This window comes from Pristis pectinata, chromosome 10, assembly GCF_009764475.1.
Source record: "Pristis pectinata isolate sPriPec2 chromosome 10, sPriPec2.1.pri, whole genome shotgun sequence".
NCBI classification, from domain to species: Eukaryota; Metazoa; Chordata; class Chondrichthyes; order Rhinopristiformes; family Pristidae; genus Pristis; species Pristis pectinata.
Window position 1 is genome coordinate 4237502 of NC_067414.1, and position 25621 is coordinate 4263122.

The window sequence follows — 25621 nt, forward strand, 5'->3', positions numbered from 1 at the left end:
AATAAAGGTGGTTGTCATCTTTCCACAGAATAATAATTGTCCAAATTAAGTGCAGCAATCATACTTCCATGGAATGTTATTCTGGTTCAATAACAGCAGACATTCTCACTTTTCCATCCCCAGGTTAAACTCGCTTTGCATTTTAACATCCATAGCTAGTGTATCACCTGCCCCCTGGCTGATGGAACCAGGTGTGTAACACCATTTCTGTCAGTGGTACATTGGCTTTGGTAGAGAGAGGAACTTGGAGCTTGGATGTCTCACTGCATTTGTACAGGACCTCGGTGAGACCACACCTTGAGTATTGTGCGCAGTTTCGGTCTCCATAGCTGAGGAAGAATGGTCTTGCTGTGGAGGGAGTGCAGCCCAAGGTTCAGCAGACTGTTTCCAGGGCTATAGAACTCTGGTCAGACCACACTTGGAGTGTTGTGTTCAGTTCTGGTCACCTCATTATAGGAAGATTGTGGAAGCTTTAGAGAGGGTGCAGAGGAGATTTACCAGGATGCTGCCTGGATTAGAGAACGTGTCTCATGAGGAAAGGTTGAGCTAGCCAGAGCTTTCCTCTTTGGAGTGCTGGCGGATGAGAGGCAGCTTGATAGAGGTGTACAAGATTATGAAGGACATAGATAGAGTGGACAGCCAGCACCTTTTCCCCAGGGTTCTTCAGAGTCTTTTTTAAGTCACAACATTACCTCGCGGCTCTTGAACTCAATCCCCTGACTAATGAAGCACATACACCTTGTTGACAACCCTATCAACCTGCATGGCAACTTTGAGGAATCTATGGACTTGGACTCTGTCCCTCCACACTGCTAAGAATCCTGCCATTAACCATGTACTCCACCTTCAAGTTCGATCTTCCAAAGTGTATTATTTTACACTTTTCCGGATTGAACTCCATCTGCCACTTCTCAGCACAGCTCTGCATTTCTATCGATAACCTGTTGTAACCTACAGCAACCTTCTACACTATCCACAACACCACCAACCTTCATGTCATCTGCAAAATTATTAACCCACCCCTTCACATCCTCATCCAAGTCCTTTATAAAAATCACAAAGAGCAGGGGTCCCAGAACAAATCCCTGCAGAACACCACTGGTCACCGACCTCCAGGCAGAATACGCTCAGTCTCCTTCCACCCTCTGCCTTCTGTGGGCAAGCCAATTCCGAATCCACACAGCCAAGTCTCCATAGATCCCATCCCTCATGACTTTCTGGATGAGCCTACCACGGGGAACCTTGTCAAATGCCTTTATGAAAATCCATTTTCACCACATCCATCTCTCTACCTTCATCAGTTAGTTCTGTCACTCACTTGAAAAACTCAATTCGGCTCATGAGGCACGACCTGCCCCTCACAAAGCCATGTTAGCTATCCCAAATAAAAATATGCCTCTCCAAATGCTCATAAATCTGGTCCCTAAGAATATTCTCCAATAGTTTGCCCACCACTGACGTAAGACTCTCTGGTCTTTTAATCCCTGGATTATCCCTATTACCTTTCTTGAACAAGGGAACAACATTTGCCATCCTCCAATCCTCTGGTACCACTCCTGTGGCCAGAGAGAATGTAAAGATCATTGTCAATGCCCCAGCAATCTCTTCCCTCGCTTCCCGCAGTAACCTGGGGTATATCCTATCCTGCCCTGGGGACTTATCTATCCAAATGTTTTTCAGAAGCTCCAACACTGCCTCTTTCTTAACCTCAACATGCTCCAGCACATTAGCCTGTTCCACACTGACCTCACATTCATCTAAATCCCTCTCCCTGGTGAACACTGAAGCACAGTTTTCATTAAGGACCTCCCCTACCTCCTCCGCCTCCAGGCGCATGTTTCCCCCTTTATTCCCCCTTTAGTGGTCCGACCCTCACCCTCGTCCTACCCTCAATTATCAATTATTTTTGATTAATTTAAATATCTTTTGAGTGATTACTTCATTCCATTTTAAGAAATACTTTAAACAAAATATTTTGATGATTTATAGGAGTTTGAACAGCTTTTAACTGTCTCTAAACATGCAAGACATTTAAGAACTATTAAAAGTCCCTCATGGTCCTAACAGCTGGCAAAGCAGGAGCCAGAACTTTGCCAACTGTCAGTGCGTTCAGGCCAGTTTCAGGAGTGGGCCCCCTTCACTTCACCCTGGACCCTGGTATTGCTCAGAACAACCCGGTGGAGTCTAGGACTCTTCGGGCCAGTGATATTCACCTTCAGCATCTGAAGCAGGTAGATACAGGTATTGGTTGACAGTCAGAGAGGTGGATGGGCGATCAAGTCAGTGTGATCTGGACCATTGCAAGTATTTCCCAAATTCAATAATTTTATATTCATCCTCTCATCATCATTTCTAACGCAAAGATTATTCTGCACAATTTTCATTGACATTTGTAATATTCCTGTGGGTATATATTTGCAGTCCTGTCACTCAGCAGAATTAATAAAAAAGGCAGACGCTGGAAAAACTCTGCGGGTCAGGTGTCGCATGTGGAAAGAGAACCAGTTGAGGATTTCAGATCCGAGACCCTTCATTAAAACTGAGTAAGAGAGAAACAAGTTAGTCTTGGTAGGAGAGAAGGTGGGGGGGGTGGTGTGATTGGTGGAACAAAGGGGACGTCTCGATAGGGTGAAATAATGTGGCTGTTAAACAGACAGTTAGGCTGCTTTGTCTGTGTCTTGTGTTGCTGATGTTGTGAAGTCCAGGCAATGTTACTTCCTCAGGAATCTAAAGAAATTTGGCATATCCCCTTTGACCCTCACCAAGTTTTACAGATGCACTATAGAAAGCATCCTATCCGGATGCATCACAGCTTGGTATGGCAGCTGCTCTGTCCAAGACTGCAAGAAACTGTTGAGAGTTGTGGACACAGCCCAGCACGTCATGGGAACCAGCCTCCCCTCCATGGACTCTGTCTATACCTCTCACTGCCTTGGTAAAGCAGCCAGCATAATCAAAGGCCCCACCCACCCCGGACGTTCTCTGTTCTCCCCTCTCCCATTGGGCAGAAGATACAAAAGCCTGAAAGCACGTACCACCAGCCTCAAGGACAGCTTCTATCCTGCTGTCATAAGATTATTGAACAGTTCTCTAGAACGATAAGATGGACTCTTGACCTCGCAATCTATTTCATTATGGCCTTGCACCTTATTGTCTGCCTGCACTGCACTTTCTCTGTAACTGTAACACTATATTCTGCATTCTGTTATTGTTTTCCCTTGTACTGCCTCGATGTACTGATGTATCAAAATGATTTGTATGGATGGCAGGTAAAACAAAGTTTTTCACTGTACCTTAGACAGTCAGAGACTTTTTCCCAGGGAGACAATGGCTAACACGAGGGGACATAATTTTAAGGTGATTGGAGGAAGGTATAAGGGGGATGTCAGAGGTAAGTTTTTTACACAGAGAGCGGTGGGTGCGTGGGACGCACTGCCGGCAGAGGTGGTGGGGGCAGATACATTAGGGACATTTAAGATACTTTTAGATAGACACATGAATGATGGAGAAATGGGGGCTATATGGGAGGGAAGGGTTAGATAGATCTTAGAGCAGGATAAAATGTCGGCACAATATTGTGGGCTGAAGGGCCTGTACTGTGCTGTAATGTTCTATGTTCTATGTGACAGTAATAAACCGATTAATAAACCAATTAATAAACCAATTAATTTACCATTTTGCATAGTCTGGCATACCGGGACAGACCAGCACACCAGAACGTACATGTGAAGGGACAAGAGATGATAATGCCTGGTCCTGATACATACAGAAAGACAGAGCGAGCTATCCAAAGTTGGACCATTCAGTATATACACTCTAATCTGATGAGGCAAGATGTAGCATTGCTTGCTTTAAAGAGACATATGTTAGAACAGTATTTTCCTTCACAGGACTGAAGGAGACCTTCAGGCAGAAACTTCCCTGTAGTTACTGGCCAGAAATGACTAACCCAATGTAGCAGGCAATGCAAAGATTGATGAACCCCTCGGTCCTGTCATTCCTCCTTGGGTTGAAGAATTTTAATGTACTGTTAAAATTCTACATTTTGACCTGTTGGCAAGTCAAGGACTGCTGATACTGATTGTGACTGACTGATCGAAGTGGAGCATGTGTTGATGGTGCTAATCTTTGGAAGGAAAATGCTCAATGTCAATCCGTTACAGAGATTCAAAAGGAATTAAATGTAAATTCAGTTTTGACCTTCAAAGAAATAATTGAAGTCGCTGTATTTTTATAGTGAGACATAATCTCCCTGATGGTGTTGTGGGGACAAACATTTCCCCATTACTTTGAATTGGCAGCCAGTTTTAGAGCAACATCTCGAAGAGTTTTTATATTTTAGTGTTAGCACTAAAGACATTTTCCATTTTCTTCACTGAAATGATTTTGAGGCATTCCTTTGCTACACTTTCAACACATTTTATTGAGCACCAAGAAAGTTCTTGCCACTGTTTAACCCTTCCTGCCTTAGTTCAGGTTTCCCTCCGGCTCCCTGTGTACTGATTGGATCTGATTGCACTGATCCTGACCCTGGATCTTGTAGTCAGCACCTGCACCAGCCCAGCGACTGCAGCAAACCTTTGCAGCCTACCAACACTCAGTGTGCCACTGGCCTTGTCGCTGTGTCCCTTCCACAGTGCTTCATAATTGGTAATCGGTTTATTATTGTCACATGTACCGAGGTATGGTGAAAAACTTTGTTTTGCATGCCATCCATAGAGATCATTTCATCACATCAATACATTGAGGTAGTACAAGGGAAAACAATAACAGAATGCAGAATAAAGTGTTACAGTTACAGAGAAAGTGCAGTGCAGGCAGACAATAAGGTGCGAGGCCATAATGAGGTAGATTGTGAGGTCAAGAGTCCATTTTATCGTACCAGGGAACCGTTCAATAGTCTTATAACAGTGGGATAGAAGTTGCCCTTGAGCCTGGTGGTACATGCTTTTAGGCCTTTGTATCTCCTGCCCGGTGGGAGAGGGGAGAAGAGAGAATGTCTCGGGTGGGTAGGGTCTTTGATTATGTTGGCTACTTTACTGAGGCAGCAGGAAGTGTAGACAGAGCCCATGGAGGGGAGGCTGGTTTTCATGATGTGCTGAACTGTGTCCACAACTTTCTGTAGTTTCTTGTGGTCTTGGGTAAAGCAGTTGCCATACCAAGCCGTGATGAATCTTGATAGGATGCTTTCTACAGTGCATTGAAAAAAATTGGTGAGGGTCAACAGGGATGTGCCAAATTTCTTTAGCTTCCTGAGGAAGTAGAAGTGCTGGTGAACTTTCTTGGCCATGGTGTCCACATGGTTGGACCAGGACAATAGGGGTCAATGTGGGAGGGGAGGATTACCTAGATATTAGAGCAGGATAAAATGTCGGCACAACATCATGGGCCAAAGAGCCTGTACTATGTGTAGTGTTCTACGTTCTTAGGACAAGCTATTGGTGATGTTTGTACTGAGGAAGCTGAACATCTCAACTACGTATTTCTGCCTCAGCACCATTGATGTAAACAGAAGCGTGTGCACTGACCCCTTTCCTGAAGTCAATGACCAGCTCTTTTGTTTTGCTGACATTAAGGGAAAGGTTGTTGTCATGACACCATGTCACTAAGCTCTCCTTCCTGTACTCTGACTTGTCGTTATTTGAGATCCAATGTTCCTTCTACTTAGATGCTCCCTTGGGCTCGAGGATGACTGACCTCTCCTCCAGCACTGTGTGTTTCGGAGTAACTGATGAGGCAAATGTGGGAACTGCAGATTCCCCCAAAGATGAGACAGGGAGTACCTGACCAGGTGGGTAGGTAATTTGTGAGGCGGTGCACTCCTCCTGCCATTTTTGCTAGTCCTCTGTTACTCCCAACACAAGGACTCGAGTTTCTCCAGACCATCCTGAATGTTCCTTCTCCACTTTGAGTGGTCATACCCAATTGCCTCAGTTCTTTCTGCCTGTGCCCCAGCTGTCCAATAGGAGAATATGGACTTGACACCCAATCTCTACAAATCACTGCTCATCCCCTAGACCATCCCTGCTGTACACCCCCCTGCATCGAATAAGAAAGGTTTGTGAGTGTATTGAGATTCAGTCCTCGGTTTCTCCCTTTTGCTCATTATATTTTACCCTTCTGTTTTGTGAACCACAAGCACAACATTCATGCATCAATGGCACCTTTTCATATCTCCTCCATCTCATCCTAACATCCTCCCGAGGCAAAGCAAACCCCTTTTTATTCCGTATTCATCCAAAATTCCACCCAGTTTTCTCCGACTCTGTGCTTTCCAGAATCAGAGTCAGGTTTATTATCACTGACTTATGTAACGAGAAATTTGTTGTTTTGCAGCAACAGTACAGTGCAAAGACATAAAATTACTATAAATTACAAAATTAAATAATTAGTGCAAAGAAGAGGAATAACGGGTCTTGCTCATGGCTTCATGGACTGTTCAGAAATCTGATGCTGGAGGGGAAATAGATGTTCCTAAATCGTTGAGTGTGGGTCTTCAGGCTCCTGTACCTCCTCCCCGATGCTAGTAATGAGAAGAGGGCATGTTCTGGGTGGTGAGGGTCCTTACCAAGTTTTCACACAAGCCCAGCCAAGACTTCAAATGTTGGTGTCATGTTTGACCCTGAATTAAGCTTCTGCCTCATAAACTGACCGAAAATGACATGGCTTCCTTGCATTTCACAAGAGTCCCTCCATTCTTGCTTCACCTCACTGCTACTGAAACCCTTACATAGAACATAGAACATTTAAGCTGAGTACAGGCCCTTCAGCCCACAACGTTGTGCCGACATTTTACTCTGCTCTAAGATCTATCTAACCCTTCCCTCCCACATAACCCTCCATTTTTCTGTCATTCATGTGTCTATCTAAGAGTCTCTTAAGTGTCCCTAATGCATCTGCCCCCACTACCTCTGCCGGCAGTGCGTTCCACGCACCCACCACTCTCTGTGTAAAAAAGCTTACCCCTGACATCCCCCTTATACCTTCGTCCAATCACATTAAAGCTATGTCCCCTCGTGTAAGCCATTGTAGCCCTGGGAAAAAGTCTCTGACTGTCCACTCGATCTGTGCCTCTTATCATCTTGTACACCTCTATCAAGTCACCTCTCATCCTCCTTCTCTCCAAAGAGAAAAGCCCGAGCTCACTCAACCTATCCTCATAAGACACGCTCTCCAATCCAGGCAGCATCCTGGTACATCTCCTCTGCACCCTCTCTAAAGCTTCCACATTCTTCCTATCATGAGGCGACCAGAACTGAACACAATACTCCCTGTGTGGTCTGACCAGAGCTTGATAGAGCTGCAACATTACCTCGCAGCTCTCGAACTAAATACCCCGACTAATGAAGGCCAACACACCATACGCCTTCTTAACAACCCTATCGACCTGCGCGGCAACCTTGAGGGATCTATGGACGTGGATCCCAAGATCCCTCTGTTCCTCCTCACTGCCAAGAGCCCTGCCATTAACCTTACCTTTGCCTTTGTTCCCTCAATGTGCCATTACAATTCTCACTGGCCTCACTACTCAGGAATAATTTGACTGAACACCAAAGACAATTGGTTGGTGCAGAATTGAAAGAAGGGAAAGAAGGTTTCAGATTTCACCTCTTAATATGTGCTGGCTTTACAACTGAAATAACACCTTTAGATCAGTGATGAAGCCAGTCTACCAATTCCTTTGTCATGCTCCCAGGCCGGTGAATAAAGTCAACGCGGTTTTAGTGTTGAATCAACACGCAAAAAGTGTTGGAGGAACTCAGAGGGTCAGGCAGCATCTATGGAGGGAAATGGACAGTCGAGATGCTTCATCAGCCAACCTCGCCATCACCATAGATGCTCCCTGACCTGCCGAGTTCCTCCAGCTTATTGCGTGTAGCTCCAGATTTCCAGCATCTGCAGTCTCTTGTGTGTCTGGTGAGCATTGAATCAGTCAGATTTGTATTTTTGCGAACGCACACAAAACGCTGGAGGAACTCAGCGGGTCAGGCAACGTCGATGGAGGGAAATGAACAGTCGACATTTCAGGCTGAGACCCTTCTTCAGGACTGGCATTCCCTCCATAGATGCTGCCTGACCTGCTGAGTTCCTCCAGCATTGTGTGCATGTTGCTCCAGATTTCCAGTATCTACAGTCTCTCTTGTGTCTCAGTTGTGCTTCCCACCACCCCATCACGAACCCCCTGCCCACCCACTCCCCAGCCCCAGCTGTAAAGAGGCCGCAGTGTCAAGTATTGAAGATCAGTCGTCAACCGCAGAACTGAGCAGGAGCAAAAACCATGAAGAAGAATTTTAGCTTGCATCGAAGGGGCATGACGAAGACGCAGGGAAATATGAACGATAGATGCATGACTTGATCGCATATTTATAACTTAAGTTAAACTTTATCTTAATGTCCCTTTGAGAATGAATGATGTGGAGAACACTGCAAGAAGAGGTCTTTGATTCAGGTGAAATGTCGACTGCAAGTTCTCTCTGAAAGGATACTCAGTTCAGTGGAGTAAATACATTTTGTTCACTGACATTGCTTTAAGACTTCATTTCATTTTTTTTACAAATCTTATTTGTGAAAATGATAATTCATCGGAAGCCCAGATGTCGGAACTGAAAGTACATATTTTTTAGAACATGCAAATCAGAGCCAAAAGCAGGCTTCGGAAAAGACGGAATAGAAATAAAATTATGATAGTTTTTTTTCAATGCAATTAATTTCTCTGGCAGAGAGTTAAAAGTGGTAACTTTGAAAGAATTACTTATGAATAAGGTGAGTATTAAAGAAAGCCAAACATATTTAAATCATTTTTGTTTTGAATTTAAAATATATGATTGTTTAATAATCTTCAACAACCTAACCATCTGCAAATTGACTGGAAGTAGCTTTTAATATATCAAGCAATTATTACTTGACATCAGAGTTCAATAAGCTTTAACAACACACACGTATACCTGCCAACCTTGCAATGGTTTTATTAGAGTTTCCAGATTTATTTCTGCATATATCTTCCCTTCAGTTCACAACTTTTATTTGAATGCGCCACGGTCTCAGCAGTGGTGAATGCATGGAAGATATTTCCCTTGGTGTTCACAACAAAATTGGAAATGAGTTCCTCACAAAGGTATTTAAGATTTTGCACAGAGAAACCCTTTCATACTCAGTGTGTGCCTCCTTCTGTTTTTGATTGGTGGGGGGTGGGGGGGGACAGTTTTTGAGCAGGTTGACCTGAGACATCAAGAGCAGAGCTGAAGTATGTCCTCAGAGACCCAAAGCATTACATCCAGCCAGGAGCGAGACACAAACTGCTGGAGGATTCCAGAGGGCCTAGTATCACTGAAGCAAAGGGCAGACTTTGCAAAGGGCTGAGGATTGTTGGATTTCTCTCCACCTCATAGATGCTCATCCATGCATTACGTTCAAGTAGGAAATCAATAGATCTTTTGATTTCCTTTTTCCCCAAAATATACTTTCTTCATAAAAAATGCAGTTGTACAATCTGGGGCATTGCTTCTGCTGTACCAGGCATATCATTGCATTCTCCAGCAATTGCAGCAATATGGCATCACATCGATCATTAATAAACTAATACACAGGGCCCGATCCCTCAATGTCCAGGACTGGCAAAACCTTACATAGTAGGCCTTGCCCATGGAGCCTTTGTGGTGACTGTACTGAGCTTCAGTGTGTCCCTCAGTGTGTGTGCACCTTATTGTCTACATGTACTGCACTTTCTCTGTAACACCATGTTCTGCATTCTGTTATTGCTTTTCCCTGTATACTACCTCGATGTACTGATGTTTGGAATGTTCTGTCTAGATAGCATGCAAGCAAAGTTTTTCACTGTATCTCGGTACTCGTGACAATAATAAACCAATTCCAATTCCAGTTCTACCATTGATTTCAACGAACAAGGGTCACTAAAGGTGACACAGTTGCACAGCTGGTTGCCTTACAGCTCCAGCGACCCGGTTCAATCCTGACCTCCAGTACTATCCATGTGGAGATTGCAAGTTCTCCCTGTGACTGCATAGGTTGGTATTGGTATTGGTTTATTATTGTCACTTGTACCGAAGTACAGTGAAAAACTTGTCTTGCACACTGATCGTACAGATCAATTCATTACACAGTGCATTGAGGTAGTACAGGGTAAAAACAATAACAGTACAGAGTAAAGTGTCACAGCTACAGGGAAGTGCATTGCAGGTAGACAATAAGGTGAAAGGTCATAACAAGGTAGATCGTGAGGTCAGAGTCTGTCTCATCGTATAAGGGAACCGTTCAATAGTCTTATCACAGTGGGGTAGAAGCTGTCCTTAAGCCTGGAAGTACGTGCCCTCAGGCTCCTGTATCTTCTGCCTGATGGGAGAGGAGAGAGCTTCAAAGGGGACATGCCAAACTTCTTTAGCCCCCTGAGGAAGTAGAGGTGCTGGTGAGCTTTCTTGGCTGCTGTGTCTACGTGGTTGGACCAGGGCAGGCTATTGGTGATGTTCCCTCCAAGGAACTTGAAGCTCTCAACACTCTCGACCTTAGCACCATTGATGTAGACAGGTGCATGTACACTGCCCCCTTTCCTGAAGTCAATGACCAGCTCTTTCGTTTTGCTGACATTGAGGGAAAGGTTGTTGTCATGACACCATGTCACTAAGCTCTCTATCTCCTTCCTGCACTCCAACTCATTGTTATTTGAGATACAGCCTACAATGGTGGTATCATCTGCAAACTCGTAGATGGAGTTAGAGCAGAATCTGGCCACACAGTCATGAGTGCATAGGGAGTAGAATAGCGGGCTGAGGATGCAGCCTTGTGGCCTTCCTCTGGGTGCTCCGGTTTCCTCCCATGTCCCAAAGATTAGCAGGGTAATTGGCTATTGCGAATTGTCCTTAATTTGGAGGAGAGGGACAGAATGTAGACAGTTGTTGGAATTGTGGGGAGAATAAAATGGGATTAGTGTGAAGTGGGTACTTGATGGTCAATGTGAAGCCAAAAGACCTGCTTCCTTGCTGTGTCACTCTGTGACTATGACCATGTAACTTGTGCCAGTCAGCAACATTCAGTTCCTCACGCTGGAAGACCAACAAGTTTCGGGCAGACCCAAGAGCATCTTTCACCCAGTTGGTGATATCTCCGCAGCAAATGTCTCTTAAAAGTAGTAATTGTATCTGATTCCCCCACCTGCTCTGGTGGTGAGTTCCAGCTATCAACCACTCTCTGTTGTAACAAAAAAATTCTTACTCTTCAAAACCCCTTTAAATCTCCTTTCCCTCACCTCTGTCCTCTTGGTTTTGATACCACCACCATGGGCAAAATATTCTACCTACCCTATTCATGCCCCTTGTTATGTTGCATACCTTATTATTTCATTTTTTCGATTCACTCGTTGATGCTGTGATTAAAATGAATTAAAACAAGGTATGAAATGAAATCTGCTGCAGCTGAGTACAGCTGGGTGGTGTATTCATTATGTGGGGTGATTTGGTACATGTGTGAGTGAGCAATGAATTGCAGGAGTCAGCATGGATTGAACCCACTCTCCCTGATGGGTATCCTCTAGTATGGCTGCAAGCTGATGGTATGTAACGTGGCCTCCAACAGATTTCTTGCTAATTTGGAGCTGAAACATCAGGCTGTAACACTGACTGAAAGTAGAGGTGAAGTTCACACTTGGGGCTGGAAGAGATCGTGGGTGACACATGTCGAGAATGATAATTGGTTTATTATTGTCACATGTACCGAGGTGCAGTAAACAAATTGAACAACTTTGTTTCGCATGCCATCCATACAGATAATTTCATCACGACAGTACATCGAGGTAGTACAAGGGAAAACAATACAGAATGCAGAATAAAGTGTTACAGCTACAGAGAAAGTGCAGTGCAGGTAGACAATAAGGTGCAAGGCCATGATGAGGTAGATTGTGAAGTCAAGATTCCATATTATCGTACCAGGGAACAGTTCAATAGTATTATAACAGCGGGATAGAAGCTGTCCTTGAGCCTGGTGATACGTGCTTTCAGGCTTTTGCATCTTCTGCCCGAAGGGAGGGGGGGAGAAGAGAGAATGTCCGGGGTGGGTGGGGTCTTTGATTATGCTGGCTGCTTTACCAAGGCAGCGAGAAGTATAGACAGAGTCCATGGAGGAGAGGCTGGTTTCCGTGATGTCCTGGGCTGTGTCCTCAACTCTCTGCAGTTTCTTGGAATCTTGGGCAGAGCAGTTGCCATACCAAGCCGTGATGCATCTGGTTAGGATGCTTTCTGTGGTGTATCTATAAAAATTGCTGAGGGGATATGCCAAATCTCTTTAGCCTCCTGAGGAAGTAGAGGTGGTGGTGAGCTTTCATGACCACGGCATCCATGTGATTGGACCAGGACAGGCTATTGGTGATGTTTACACCTAGGAACATGAAGGTCTCAGCCATCTCCAGCCCAGCCCCATTGATGTAAACAGGAGTGTGTGCACTGTCCCCTTCCTGAAGTCAAGGACCAGCTGTTTTGTTTGTTTGAATGGTGTAGCAACTGCAGAAACTTCCACACTGTTTCTTTCTAGCTATCTAATAATGCAGTTTTTAATCAACTTAACTGGAAGTCACACTTCCAACTTTTCTTGGAGGCTATTTTGAAAACTGTTTCTAACAACATAGCATGGCGCACTCTCCACATAGTGAGCTCCAAATTTAAATCATTGTAAAATAGAAGAGGAAAGTTTAAACCAAACCCATTTGTAGAAGCTGCCGCTCCTATAGCTGCCGCAAAATACTGTGTGCACAGTCTTCTTGCAGCTGTACTAGGCAACAGGCTGGGAGTCCTTTCTTTAGTACTGGAAACGGATGGAGCAAGTGATGGTCAACGAGCAAGCAGAGGGTTTGGAAACATTGGGATCTCACTTGTTTCAGTTACCTCCACGCACTTTTGTGCAAGGCTCCTGCTCATTTGCAATCAATAAAAGCCAGCGCCATCACGGGCACAACCCTCCCCACCATCGAGGACATCTTCAAGAGGCGGTGCCTCAAGAAGGTGGCATCCATCATTAAGGACCCTCACCATCCGGGATACACCTTCTTCAAAGGAATGCTTCTTCCTCTCCACCATCAGATTTCTGAACGGTCCATGAACCCATGAACACTCCTTTGTTATTCCTTTTTTCTACACCGTTTATTTATTTTGTAATTTAGATAAGATATCTTTATTAGTCACATGTACATCGAAACACACAGTGAAATGTATCTTTTTGCGGAGAGTGTTCGGGGGGCAGCCCGCAAGTGTTGCCACGCTTCCGGCGCCAACATAGCATGCCCACAACTTCCTAACCCATACGTCTTTGGAATGTGGGAGGAAACCGGAGCACCCGGAGGAAAGCCACGCAGACACACGGGGAGAACGTACAAACTCCTTACAGACAGCGGATGGGATCGAACCCGAGTTGCTGGCGCTGTAATAGCGTTACGCTAACCGCTACACTACCGTGCCTGCCCGTGCAATTTTATGTCTTTGCACTGTACTGCTGCCACAAAGCAACAAATTTCACCTCATATAAGACAGTGATGATAAATCTGACTCTGATTCTATTCTTTCTGCAATACTTTGAAATCAGGACAGGGTGTGAAGCAGTGATCCCTGAGCACAGCAGCATGATATTTGATAATGCTTCCAGCTCCAGGTTTGAGTGAATATATTGCACTGGACCCTTGCATCAAGTTTGTGTATCAGATACGCTTAACAGTTGTTGCAACTTGGCTGGTGCTGGATCTGCTCATCCAGTGAATTCAATTCACTCAGGACTGTCCCAACACCCAGGGCCGAGATATGAGGTGATAAATTGTTGTTATGGAAGTTTCAGCACAAAATAATACATCAAGCTGAGTATTTTTGAGCATTTTAATCAACAAGCCAAAGATTAATTTTGCTTTTTCTTTTCAGGATTCAGTTATGCTGCCTTTAATCTGATGGAAATCTCAAAGAAGAAAATTAGAGTCTTACACAGATTGTTATAACACAAGTTCCAAAGGCAATCCGTGCCCGAATGCAGTTCTTTAAGAAATAAGTGAGGACAAACTACTCAGCAGACCATCCTGTTTCTGCAGAGAGAGAAACTCCGGCCACTGTCTGTCAGGAGTTTGTACATTCTCCCCTTGTCTGCGTGGGTTTCCACCGGGTGCTCTGGTTTCCTCCCACATTCCAAAGATGTACAGGTTAGGAGGTTGTGGGCGTGCTATGTTGGCACCGGAAGCGTGACGACACTTGCGGGCTGCCCCCCAGAACACTCTATGCAGTTTCACTGCGTGTTTCGATGTACATGTGACTAATAAAGAAATCTTATCTTACTCAGAAACTTTATTAGAAACCAATGTCCTTTCATTAGTTCTGATTGTAAATATTAACCGTGTTTCTCTCTCCACAGATACTTCCTGACCAGCTGAGTACTTGCAGCCAGCATTTTCATTTTTATTTCAGATTTCTCGCATTTGCAGTGTTTTATCTGTTTTTTTTTGTTTGGACAACAACTGCCCTTCAGGGTAACATTTTCTTTGCCCGTCTCATTATACTGGGCAGGATGTTGTTTCATTCCGTGTATGAAAGAGACACAATGATTTCTTTTCTCCCTTTGCCCAGAGATCGGAAAGGGGAGCTGCGGTGACCCCGGTGTTCCAGCTTATGGCAAAAGAAGTGGGAACAGCTTTCTGCATGGAGACACGTTGACGTTTGAATGTCAGTCAGCCTTTGAACTGGTGGGAGAGCGGACAATTACCTGCCAACAAAACAATCAGTGGTCTGGCAACAAACCCAGCTGTGTGTGTAAGAACCTTTATTTTTAAGAGTCTTATTAAAAACACAATGACGTTCGCATTTTGTTCCCACCTTGTTATTTTGTTTTAATGCTTTTTTGGCCTTCTGAAACTGATTCTTCTGAGAACATTTAATCTCATGTTTTAGATTTCATCAAATGCATTGGAGAGATCTTTGGACTAATAACTGGTTGCTGGAGTAATTTTAAAGGGGAAGGAATGTTTATGGATGCAAGTGGTATTGAATTCAAAATTAATTATTCCGAACAACTCATACATAAACATGTTGCAGCTTTACAAAACCCTGGTTAGGCCGCATCTGGAGTATTGCTTTCAGTTCTGGTCGCCCCATTATAGGAAGGATGTGGAGGTTTTGGGGAGGGTGCAGAAGAGGTTCACCAGGATGCTGCCTGGATTAGAGGGCATGAGCTATAAGCAGAGGTTGGACAAAGTTGGGTTGTTTTCCCCGGAGCGGCAGAGACTGACAGGAGACCTGATGGAAGTTTGTAAAATTATGAGAGGCATAGATAGAGTAAACAGCCGGTATATTCTTCCCTTGGGTCAAAATGTCTAATACTAGAAGGCATGCATTTAAGGTGAGAGGGGGTAAGTTCAAAGTGTGGGGCAATTTTTTTTATACAGAGAGTGGTGGGTGCCTGGAATGTGCTGCCAAGGGTGGTGGTGGAGGTAGATACGATAGAGGCATTTAAGAGGCTCTTAGACAGGCACATGAATGTGCAGAGCATGGAGGGATATGGAACATGTGCAGGCAGAAGGGATTAGTTAATTGGGTGTCATTAGCTTAATTAGTTCAGCACAACATCATGGGCTGAAGGGCCTGTTCCTGTGCTGTACTGTTCTATGTTCTATGTTGTATTTAATAAGCTGATAGATCCATGATTTTAGCCATCCTTCCTACCACAGCAGTTGTCAGGCTTGTAATGGCATACCTTCTCCAGAGATCTTGTAGAGTTGTTCCATTGACTTTTTATGGTCTCAGTTTTGATTTGATGTTGAAGCTCTCCCATTTCATTAAGTTTTGGGCTTGGCTGCATCTTCAGAAGGCGGAGAGGTTCCCCGGGAGAAATAAAATCACCTTCCTCCATTTTGATTCCTGTTTGCAATTATAAATTGTACTTAATATGGTGAAAATTTCCTGAGATTTCTCAGATCATTAGAGGAGAGGTTTTAAGTCCAGTCTGGTGAACCTCTGCTGAATTCTTTGCTCATTATTTCACACGATTTGATCCAAAATGGAATTTACTACAGAGCTAAATTGTTGATCTTTCTGGAAAATTTTCTGAAACAGAATTAAAATAAACCAGGCATTTTCTTTAATGAGTTGCATTTTGTGTGAATAAGCTTGGTGGGGTGAATGAGAAGCATTCCTTGTTTATACACAAGTGAAAATCGGTAACAAGCACGAAAAGCGAATAGCAACATAACGATTTCCAATTGAAGGAATTGTCTTTTTTGAATGGTTAAAAAGTTTATAATAGCTCACTTTGAGAAGGCAAAATATTATGACTTCTATTTCCCATGAATACATGCACCAGTATTAAAACACCTTGTGCTTGTTTTAAGCCTTCTTGATACAATGGATTAAAATGCCAACAGAGAATGTGACCAATTTGCCCATTTGTGTCTTTTCCTTGATAGAACAGTTCAATACTACTCACAATACACTGTACTCTCTCTAGATTCCAACAGCTTTCACTGCTTGAAATGCTTATCTAATTTCTCCCTTCAAGTTTTAAAGACATTTTTCCTCTGCTTTCTTGCGATTTTCCAAATTGATGACCTACCCACACTGACTGCTCAACCAAACTCATCATAATTTTAAAAATAACCTTTACCATGTCTTTTGCACACAGTCACATTATTCTTACGATTCATGTAATCTGCACTTCAAGAATGTTAAATGTCCACATAGAACATTGAACTTTACAGCACAGTACAGGCCCTTTGGCCCACAATGTTGTGCCGCCATTTTATCCTGCTCTAAGATCTATCTAACCCTTCCCTCCCACATAGCCCCCTATTTCTCTATCATTCATGTGTCTATCTAAGAGTCTCTTAAATGTCCCTCATGTCTCTGCCCCCACAACCTCTGCCCACCATTCTCTGTGTAAAAAAATTACCCCTTACATCCCCCTTATATCTTCCTCCAATCACCTTCAAATTATGTCCCCTTGTGTTAGCCATTTTTGCCCTGGGAAAAAGTCTCTGACTATCCACTCAATTTATGCCTCTTATCATCTTGTGCACCTCTATCAAGTCACCTCTCATCCTCCTCCTCTCCAAAGAGAAAAGCCCTAGCTCACTCAACCTATCCTCATAAGACATGCTCTCCAATCCAGGCAGCATCCTGGTAAATCTCGTCTGCACCCTCTCTGAAGCTTCCACACCCTTCCTATAATGAGGCGACCAGAACTGAACACAATACTCCAAGTGTGGTCTGACCACAGATCTATAGGGCTGCAAATGTTCAACTGAGATGTTTCTTTTTTGGTGTAATAAAATTTATTGAATTGCTCTTAGAAAAGAAATCAGCTTGAATGTTGAACAGTGGTCATGAACTACCTCCAATTGAATATGATAACAGTGCTGTGATAAATGAAAAGGATGTTAAATACATTTCCACCAATTAATTTAAAAATACAGTCCCTGTGGACTAATGGAGTGTGAAGCCTCTTTAAAGGACTTAAAACTCCTCTTTCCTTCCCTCCTGCTGTTTTTGGTGTTTCAATTATTAGGACCCTCAGAATAAAGGGACGTCCCTTGAGAACTGAGATGAGGAGGAATGTCTTCAGCCAGAGGGCGGTGAATCTGTGGAATCCGTTGCCACAGATGGCAGTGGAGACCAAGTCATTGTGCGTATTTAAGGCAGAGGTTGACAGGTTCTTGATTGGTGAGGGGGGGGGCGGGTTAAGGGTTACAGGGAGAAGGTGGGAGAATGAGGTTGAAAAAAAATCAGCCATGACTGAAAGGCAGAGCAGACTTGATGGGCCGAATGGCCTAATTCTGTTTCTATATCATAGAACATAGAACAGTACAGCACAGAACAAGCCCTTCGGCCCACAATGTTGTGCGAACACAGCTATTCCCTCCTACCTACAGAATGCCCATATCCCTCTATTTTCCTCTCATTCATGTGCCCATCCAAGCCCCTCTTAAAAGCCCCTCTTAAAAGCCCCCAATGAATTTGCCTCCACCACCCTATCAGGCAACGCATTCCAGGCATCCACCACTCTCTCAGTAAAAAATGTACCCCTCACGTCTGTTCTGAACCTACCCCCTCCCACCTTAAACACATGCCCTCTGGTATTGGATTGCTCAATAATGGGAAAAAGGTATTGCTTGTCCGCCCTATCTCTGCCCCTCATCATTTTATACACCTCCAACAGATCACCCCTCAGCCTCCACTGCTCCAGAGGAAAGAGTCCAAGTTTGTCCAGCCTCTCCTGATAGCACAATATTTTATGGTATTAATTTGTGGAAAGTTATTGATATGTGTCATAAGTGACTTTGCATCACTTTGATTAGTGACTGTTAACGGGAAAATGTATTATTTTCTGTGGTGTTTTCGGACAGTCTCCTGCTTCTTCAACTTTACCGTACCGTCTGGTGTCGTGTTGTCGCCAAACTACCCGGAGGAGTACAGCAACAACATGAACTGCGTGTGGCTGATCATTGCGGAACCAGCCAGCAGGATCCACCTGATTTTTAACGATTTTGACGTTGAGCCCCAGTTCGATTACCTCACGATAAAGGATGACGGGACTGCAGACTCCACCGTCCTTGGGACCTTCTCGGGCAACGACGTCCCGTCCCAACTGGCCAGCAATGGGCACATCACCCGCCTGGAGTTCCAGTCTGATCATTCCACCACTGGCCGAGGCTTCAACATCACCTACACAAGTAAGTCTGAGAGACGTCCTTTTCACTGTGGGAAACGTGGCCTGTTTTACCTTCTCAGCCTTATAATGACCGTGAGTGCTCTAGGTACTGGGATTGTTTTATTATTGTCACTTGTACCAAGGTAGAGTGAAAAACTTGTCTTGCATATCATTAGTACAGATCAATTAATTACACAGTGCATTGAGATAGTACAGCGTAAAACAATAACAGAATAAAAAGTAAAGTGTCACAGCTACAGGGAAGTGCATCGCAGGTAGACAATAAGATGCAAGGTCACAACAGGGTAGTTTGTGAGGTCAAGAGTCCATCTCATCATATAAGGGAACCGTTCAATAGTGTTATCACCGTGGGATAGAAGCTGTCCTTGAGCCTGGTGGTACGTGCCCTCAGGCTTCTGTATCTTCTGTCTGATGGGAGAGGAGAGAAGAGAGGATGACCTGGGTGGGTGGGGTCTTTGATTATGTTTGGTTAATTGGCTGCTGTAGATTGTGCCTGGTGCAGCCAGTTCAAAGGTTCTATAGTATTGGTATTGGTATTGGTATTGGTTTATTATTGTCATTTGTACTGAGGTACAGTGAAAAACTTGTCTTGCATACTGATCATACAGGTCAATTCATTACACAGTGCAGTTCCATTGATGTAGTACAGGTAAAAACAATAACGGTACAGATTAAAGTGTCACAGCTGCAGAGAAAGTGCAGTGCAGGTAGACAATAAGGTGCAAGTTCATAACAAGGTAGATTGTGAGGTCAAGAGTCCATCTCATCGTAGAAGGGAACAGTTCAATAGTCTTATCACAGTGGGGTAGAAGCTGTCCTTAAGCCTGGTGGTACGTGCCCTCAGGCTCCTGGATCTTTTACCTGATGCAAGAGGAGAGAAGAGAGAATGACCCGGGTGGGTGGGGTTTTTGATTATGCTGGCTGCTTTGCCAAGGCAGTGAGAGGTATAGACAGAGTCCATGGAAGGGAGGCTGGTTTCCGTGATGTGCTGGGCTGTGTCCACAACTCTCTGCAGTTTCTTGCAGTCCTGGGCAGAGCAGTTGCCGTACCAAGCTGTGATGCATCCAGAAAGGATGTTTTCTATGGTGCATTGATAAAAGTTGGTGAATGTTAAAGGGGACATACCGAATTTCTTTAGCCTCCTGAGGAAGTAGAGGCACTGGTGAGCTTTTTTGGCCGTGGCATCTATGTGGTTGGACCAGGACAGGCTATTGGTGATGTTCACTACCAGGAACTTGAAGCTCCCAACCCTCTCGACCTCAGCACCGTTGATGTAGACAGGTGCATGTACACCGCCCCCTTTCCTGAAGTCAATTAAAGCCATGGTAGAAGTGCACTTCGAGGAGGTTTGAGCTCCCACTTGCATTCTGCTTCCAAGGGCAGGTGCGGTAGTGCAGCGGTTAGGGAAATGTGATTACAGCGCCAGCGACCTGGGTTCAATTCCCGCCGCTGTCTGTAAGGAGTTTGTAAGTTCTCCATGTGTTCCTGTGTGGGTTTCCTCCGGGTGCTCCCGTTTCCTCCCACATTTCAAAGATGTGCAGGTTAGGAGCTGTGGGCATGCTATGTTGGGGCCGGAAGCATGGCGACACTTGCGGGCTGCTCCCAGCACATTCTCGGTAACGCAAAAAGACGCATTTCGCTGTGTGTTTCGACGTACATGTGACTAATAAATAAATATCTTCTCAGTTAAATTGTACATGCAAAGTCCAATAAGGTGTGCAGCAGTTCACTACTGTGGTGAAGATAATATGGGTGGTTGACACAATGGGGAGTCCACGCATCCGCAGGGGGTTATGAAAGACCAACTTTGGTTGGAACCTGGTGCAAAGACTTGGAAATGAGGAGGAAGTCCAGATGAAGGATTTTGACCCAAAACACCGACTGTCCATTTCCCTCCACTGATGCTGCCTGACCCGCTGAGTTCCTTCAGCATCCTATGCGTGTTGCTGCAAAGGCTTGGAAGATGTCTGTCATTTTACTTCTTTTCTTGAGATAATGCTATGAGTTTTATACCCATCCCTAATTTCTCCTGAGGTAGCAGTTGGAGATGCTGGTGCCTACTTCCTTTGTTGTTCTAAGTGATCAAAACTAAGTTGTGCTGCTGGCAAAAATGTTAAGTGGCTGTGTGATCATCAAAGTCAAGTTTATTGACATCTGCACAAGTCCATGTGTGCACAGGTGCAATGAAGAACCTACTTGCAGCAGCATCACAGGCACAGAGCATCAGATAAGCAGCATTCACAAGAAAAACATTAAACATAAATTATATACTATTTTTACAAGAAAGAACGCAATTAGGACAAAAACAACAAAATCCATTTTAATGCAAAGTGTTGCAAAACTGAAGTGATTAGAGTTTTGCTGGCTGGTTTAAAAATTGAAAGGAAGTAGCTGTTCCTGAACCTGGTGGTGTGGGACTTCAGGCTTCTGTACCTCCTGCCCGATGGTAGCTGCGAGGAGATGGCACGGCCCCGATGGTGGGGATCTTTGATGACAGATGTCGCCTTCTTGAGGCAGCGCCTCCTGTAGATACTCCCAATGGTGGGGAGGGATGTGCCCGTGAATGTATTGGGCTGAGTCCACTACTCTCTACAGCTTCTTATATTCCCACACATTCGAATTGCCGTACCAGTCCATGATGCAACTGGTCAGGATATGTTCAACAGTATATCTGCAGGAGTTTATCAGAGTGTTTATGAAAGGAAAATCTGAAAGGTAAACAATCACGTTTGAAAAATGTAGCCACCTCCATCTGCCAGGTGATGCTCAAAATACACAGGATTGTTAGTGCAAATCCAGGGCATTTGAGATAAGGAAATATATATTCCATCAGGTTCTGTAAAACGTCACCAAAATAATAGTTGAAATATATTGCAAAATGTTGCCTGTATCTAGTTCATATCTTTCTGCTGAAATTAGTAAAAGTAGGAAAAGAAATTGAATGAATGACACATGCCACCTCTCTTCATCAACCAATCAAATTTTATAGAGTTATAGAGTCATTCAGCACAGAACCAGACCAACGGGCCTCCATGTCCATGCAGAACCTTTTGACCATCTACACTAATCCCAATTGCTTGCATTAGGAATGTATCTTTCTTTGCCTTGCCTATTCAAATAGAACACAGAACATTACAGCACAGTACAGGCCCTTCGGCCCACTATGTTGTGCCAACATTTTATCCTGCTCTAAGATCTATCTAACTCTTCCCTCCCACATAGCCCTCTATGTCTCTATCATTCATGTGTCTATCTAAGAGTCTCTTAAATGTCCCTAATGTATCTGCCCCCAACAACCTCTGCCGGCAGTGCGTTCCACGCACCCACCACTCTCTGACATCGCCCTTATATCTTCATCCATTCACCTTAAAATTATGGCCCCTCGTGTTAGCCATTGTCGCCCTGGGAAAAAGTCTCTGACTGTCCACTCGATCTATGCCTCTCATCGCCTTATACACCTCTATTAAATCACCTCCCCTCCTTCTCTCCAAAGAGAAAAGCCCCAGCTCGCTCAACCTATCCTCATAAGACATGCTCTCCAATCCAGGCAGCATCCTGGTAAATCTTCTCTTAGACAAGCATTAGACAAACGCCTGTCTAACTGTCTCTGAAAAGTAGTGATTGTATCTGACTCCACCACCACCTCTGGTAGTGAGTTCCAGATATCAACCTCTCTCTCTGTAAAAAAAAAATTCTCCTCAAATCCCCATTCAAGCTCCTTCCTCTCACCTTGAGGTGTGCCCTCTTGTTTTCGATACCCCGATCATGGGAAAAGTTTCTGACTCACTAACCTCTCTTTGCCTCTATTAATTTTACATACCTCAGTCAGGTCACCCCTCAACCTCTTCCACTCCAGGGAATCAAGCCCAGCCTTTCCTATCTCTCCCCATCTCTCAAGTCCTCCAATTCAGGCAACATCCTGGTGATCTTCTCAGCACCCTCTCCAGCACAACTACACCCTTCTGTGGTAACCAGAACTGCACACAATATTTCAAGAACGGCTTAAAAGTTGCAACATAATGTACCAATTTTTTATATTCTATGCCCTGATCTATGAAGGCAAACATGGCATCTGGCTTCTTCACCACCCTATCTACCTGTATCTACACTTTCAGGGAGCAGTGGACTTGAACTCCAAGGTCTCTCTATTCATCAACATTCTTTAGTGACCTACCATTGACTGTACATGTCCTGCGCCTAATTGACTTCCTAAAGCACATCACCTCATACTTGTTGGGAATAAATTTCATTTGCCAGTGCTTGATCCAAGTTCCCGTCTGATCTATAACACTGCTTTAACCTTAGATAACGAGCCTTGTTCTCCACAACACCACCAACTTTCAGAGAAACAAAGGACTGCAGATACTGGAATCTAGATGAAAAACACAATGACGCTGGAGGAACTCGGCAGGCCAGGCAGCATCCAAGGAGAAAAGCAGGCGGTCAACGTTTCGGGTCAGGACCCTTCTTCAGGACTGAAGATAGGAAAAGGGGAAGCCCAAATATATAGGAGGAAAAAGCAGAGCAGTGATAGGTGGACAAAAGAGGGGAGGCGGGGTGGGCACAGGGTGGTGATAGGTAGATGCAGGTAAGAGAAAGTGATCGGCGTAGACACAGAGCGAGGAAGGTCACATGGCTGTGAAACTGAGTCTGAGTGAGCACACTGTTCAGGAGCAGGAGAGCAGAGGAGATCGCAGAGGTGGAGCAGTGAGACAGGGAATCACGAAGCTCCCATCGACCACCACCACCACCAACTTTCATGTCATCTGCAGACTTACTTGTTGTACCTCCTATATTCACATCGAAGTAGTTTATATGACAATCAGCAAAGGTCCCAGGTCTGATCCTTGTGGTCACAGACTTCCATTCAGAACAGCATTCTTTCACCACCACCCTCGACCTCCTGTCACCATGGCAATTCTGGGACCAATTCACCTGCTCGCCTTGAATTCCATGTGCCTTAACCTTCTGGACCAGTCAACCATGTAGGATGTTGTCCAATGCCTTACTGAAGTTCCTGGAGACAATGTCTACCACTCAAGCTTCATCAGTCTTTTTTCTTTAGCATTTTAATTAATTTTCTGCTGTTCCAAATGAAAAGAGCTGGGCTGGAGAATATAGTAAAAGTGGGACTGAATTCAATTTATTTTTAACCTACATTTCTGCCCTCTCTGCAGTCTTTTTATGGGCCAAGTCCTCGGGATCATTTCACTTGAGGAAGAGAATGCACTCTGCCACCACTGACGCTTCACCAAGTGGCCCAGTGATCTCACTGAGAATCATTGAAACTTGCCCATGGAGAAGGCAGAAGAGTTTAAATGATAGTCAAAGCCAAGTTTCAGCCCAAAGCTTTCAAAAATGTGAACTCCATCATATCAGCTGAGACACTTACGGCAATCGAACACCTCTGCTGCTCAAGCTGATGACAGCTTAAAGAGAAAAGAGCACTGAGAATTGCTTGATCCCATGCACATCACAAAGCACAAGATTACCACACTTTTGTTGCAACACCAATAAGATTGCATAGAACCTGCAATAGAAGATGTCAAAGCAGCAAAATGGAAACTAAAGCTGAAAGGTTTCCATTCCCTGAACTACAGCACGGGAACAGGCCCTTCGGCCCACAATGTTGTGCCGAACCAATTAATTGGTAATAAAGTATCCAACTAAACAAATCCCTTCTGCCTACACAATGTCCATATCCTACCATTTCCCTCACATTCATGTGCCTATCTGAGAACCTCTTCAACACCACTATCGTATCTGCCTCCACCACCACCCCAGGCAGCACATTCCAGGCACCCACCGGTCTCTGTGTAAAAAACTTGCCCTACACATCGCCTTTGAACTTAGCCCCTTTTAACTTAAATGCATGCCCTCTGGTATTAGACATTTCAACCCTGGGAAAGAGATACCGGCTGTCTACTCTATCTATGCCTCTCATAATCTTAGAACATAGGAGAATTACAGCACAATTCAGGCCCTTCAGCCCACAAAGCTGTGCCGAGCATGTCCCTACCCTAGAAATTACTAGGCTTACCCATAGCCCTCTATTTTACTCAGCTCTCATAATCTTGTAAACCTCTATCAGATCTCATCGGTAGGTGTAATGAACTGGTCAATCTGGATGGAAGTCACTTTTCATGTTGTAGGACATTAAGGTTTGGAAATGTGTGAGGGAGGATAAAACAATCATGGAAATTGATGCTTGAATTTTAAAATGGAAGAGAAGTTAGCAGTGGTTTCCATGCATCTCTGAGAGTGGGAGATAGTGTAGGGCCTAAATTTCATCCCAGATAATTGTCATTTAATTTGGGAGAAATTTTACACTTAAGGAAGGTTCCGTGCACGTTTTGTGGCAAAATGAATGAACACATAAGTGAGAAGGCCGTGAGTAGTTGTATCAGCAGTGGTTGTGAGGTTATGATGGCAGCAGGCAGGTAAACTGAACACAACGATTTGCCTGATGCAGCCTCCACTGTGCTTCACCACCTCCCTCTTCAACAGTGGGGCTTCAACCACTGCCAACTTTATGAACGTAACAATCACACTCCACTAACCGGACGTTCACTCTCCCTGTTTTTCATACCTTGTTGTTCAAATCTTGCTGTGTGGCACCTCCAAAGTTACATAGGATTTTGGTTGCAAAATCTCTTCCACAGCATGACGAAAGTGGATAATTCTCATTCCATACAGACTTCTTTCTGCAATTTGAGAACTTTTAAGACCAAGCCAAATGTAATCTAACAATTACATTTTGATTTATTTTCTCCCCTTTTTAGTGGAAACAAAATTGAAAGGGATTAGCATCAGCAGATCCTTAGACACATTCCAATATTTAGTTTCAAAGCTTTATTGGGAGAGGTGACTCATCTGTTCTCCCAGCTGGTTGATCTGTGTGCTGTGGAATAAGTAATGACTTCCAAGT

At 44.3% G+C, this 25621-nt stretch overlaps 1 protein-coding gene across 1 annotated transcript in view; it reads left to right on the top strand.

Annotated features, from left to right (window-relative positions):
* Positions 1 to 25621, top strand: part of LOC127575302 (CUB and sushi domain-containing protein 1-like) — a 2402828-nt gene that overhangs the window by 1711702 nt on the left and 665505 nt on the right. The window contains 2 exon segments of the mRNA XM_052025075.1: positions 14601 to 14783; positions 18368 to 18694. Of these exon segments, the coding sequence (XP_051881035.1) occupies positions 14601 to 14783; positions 18368 to 18694 (510 nt within the window).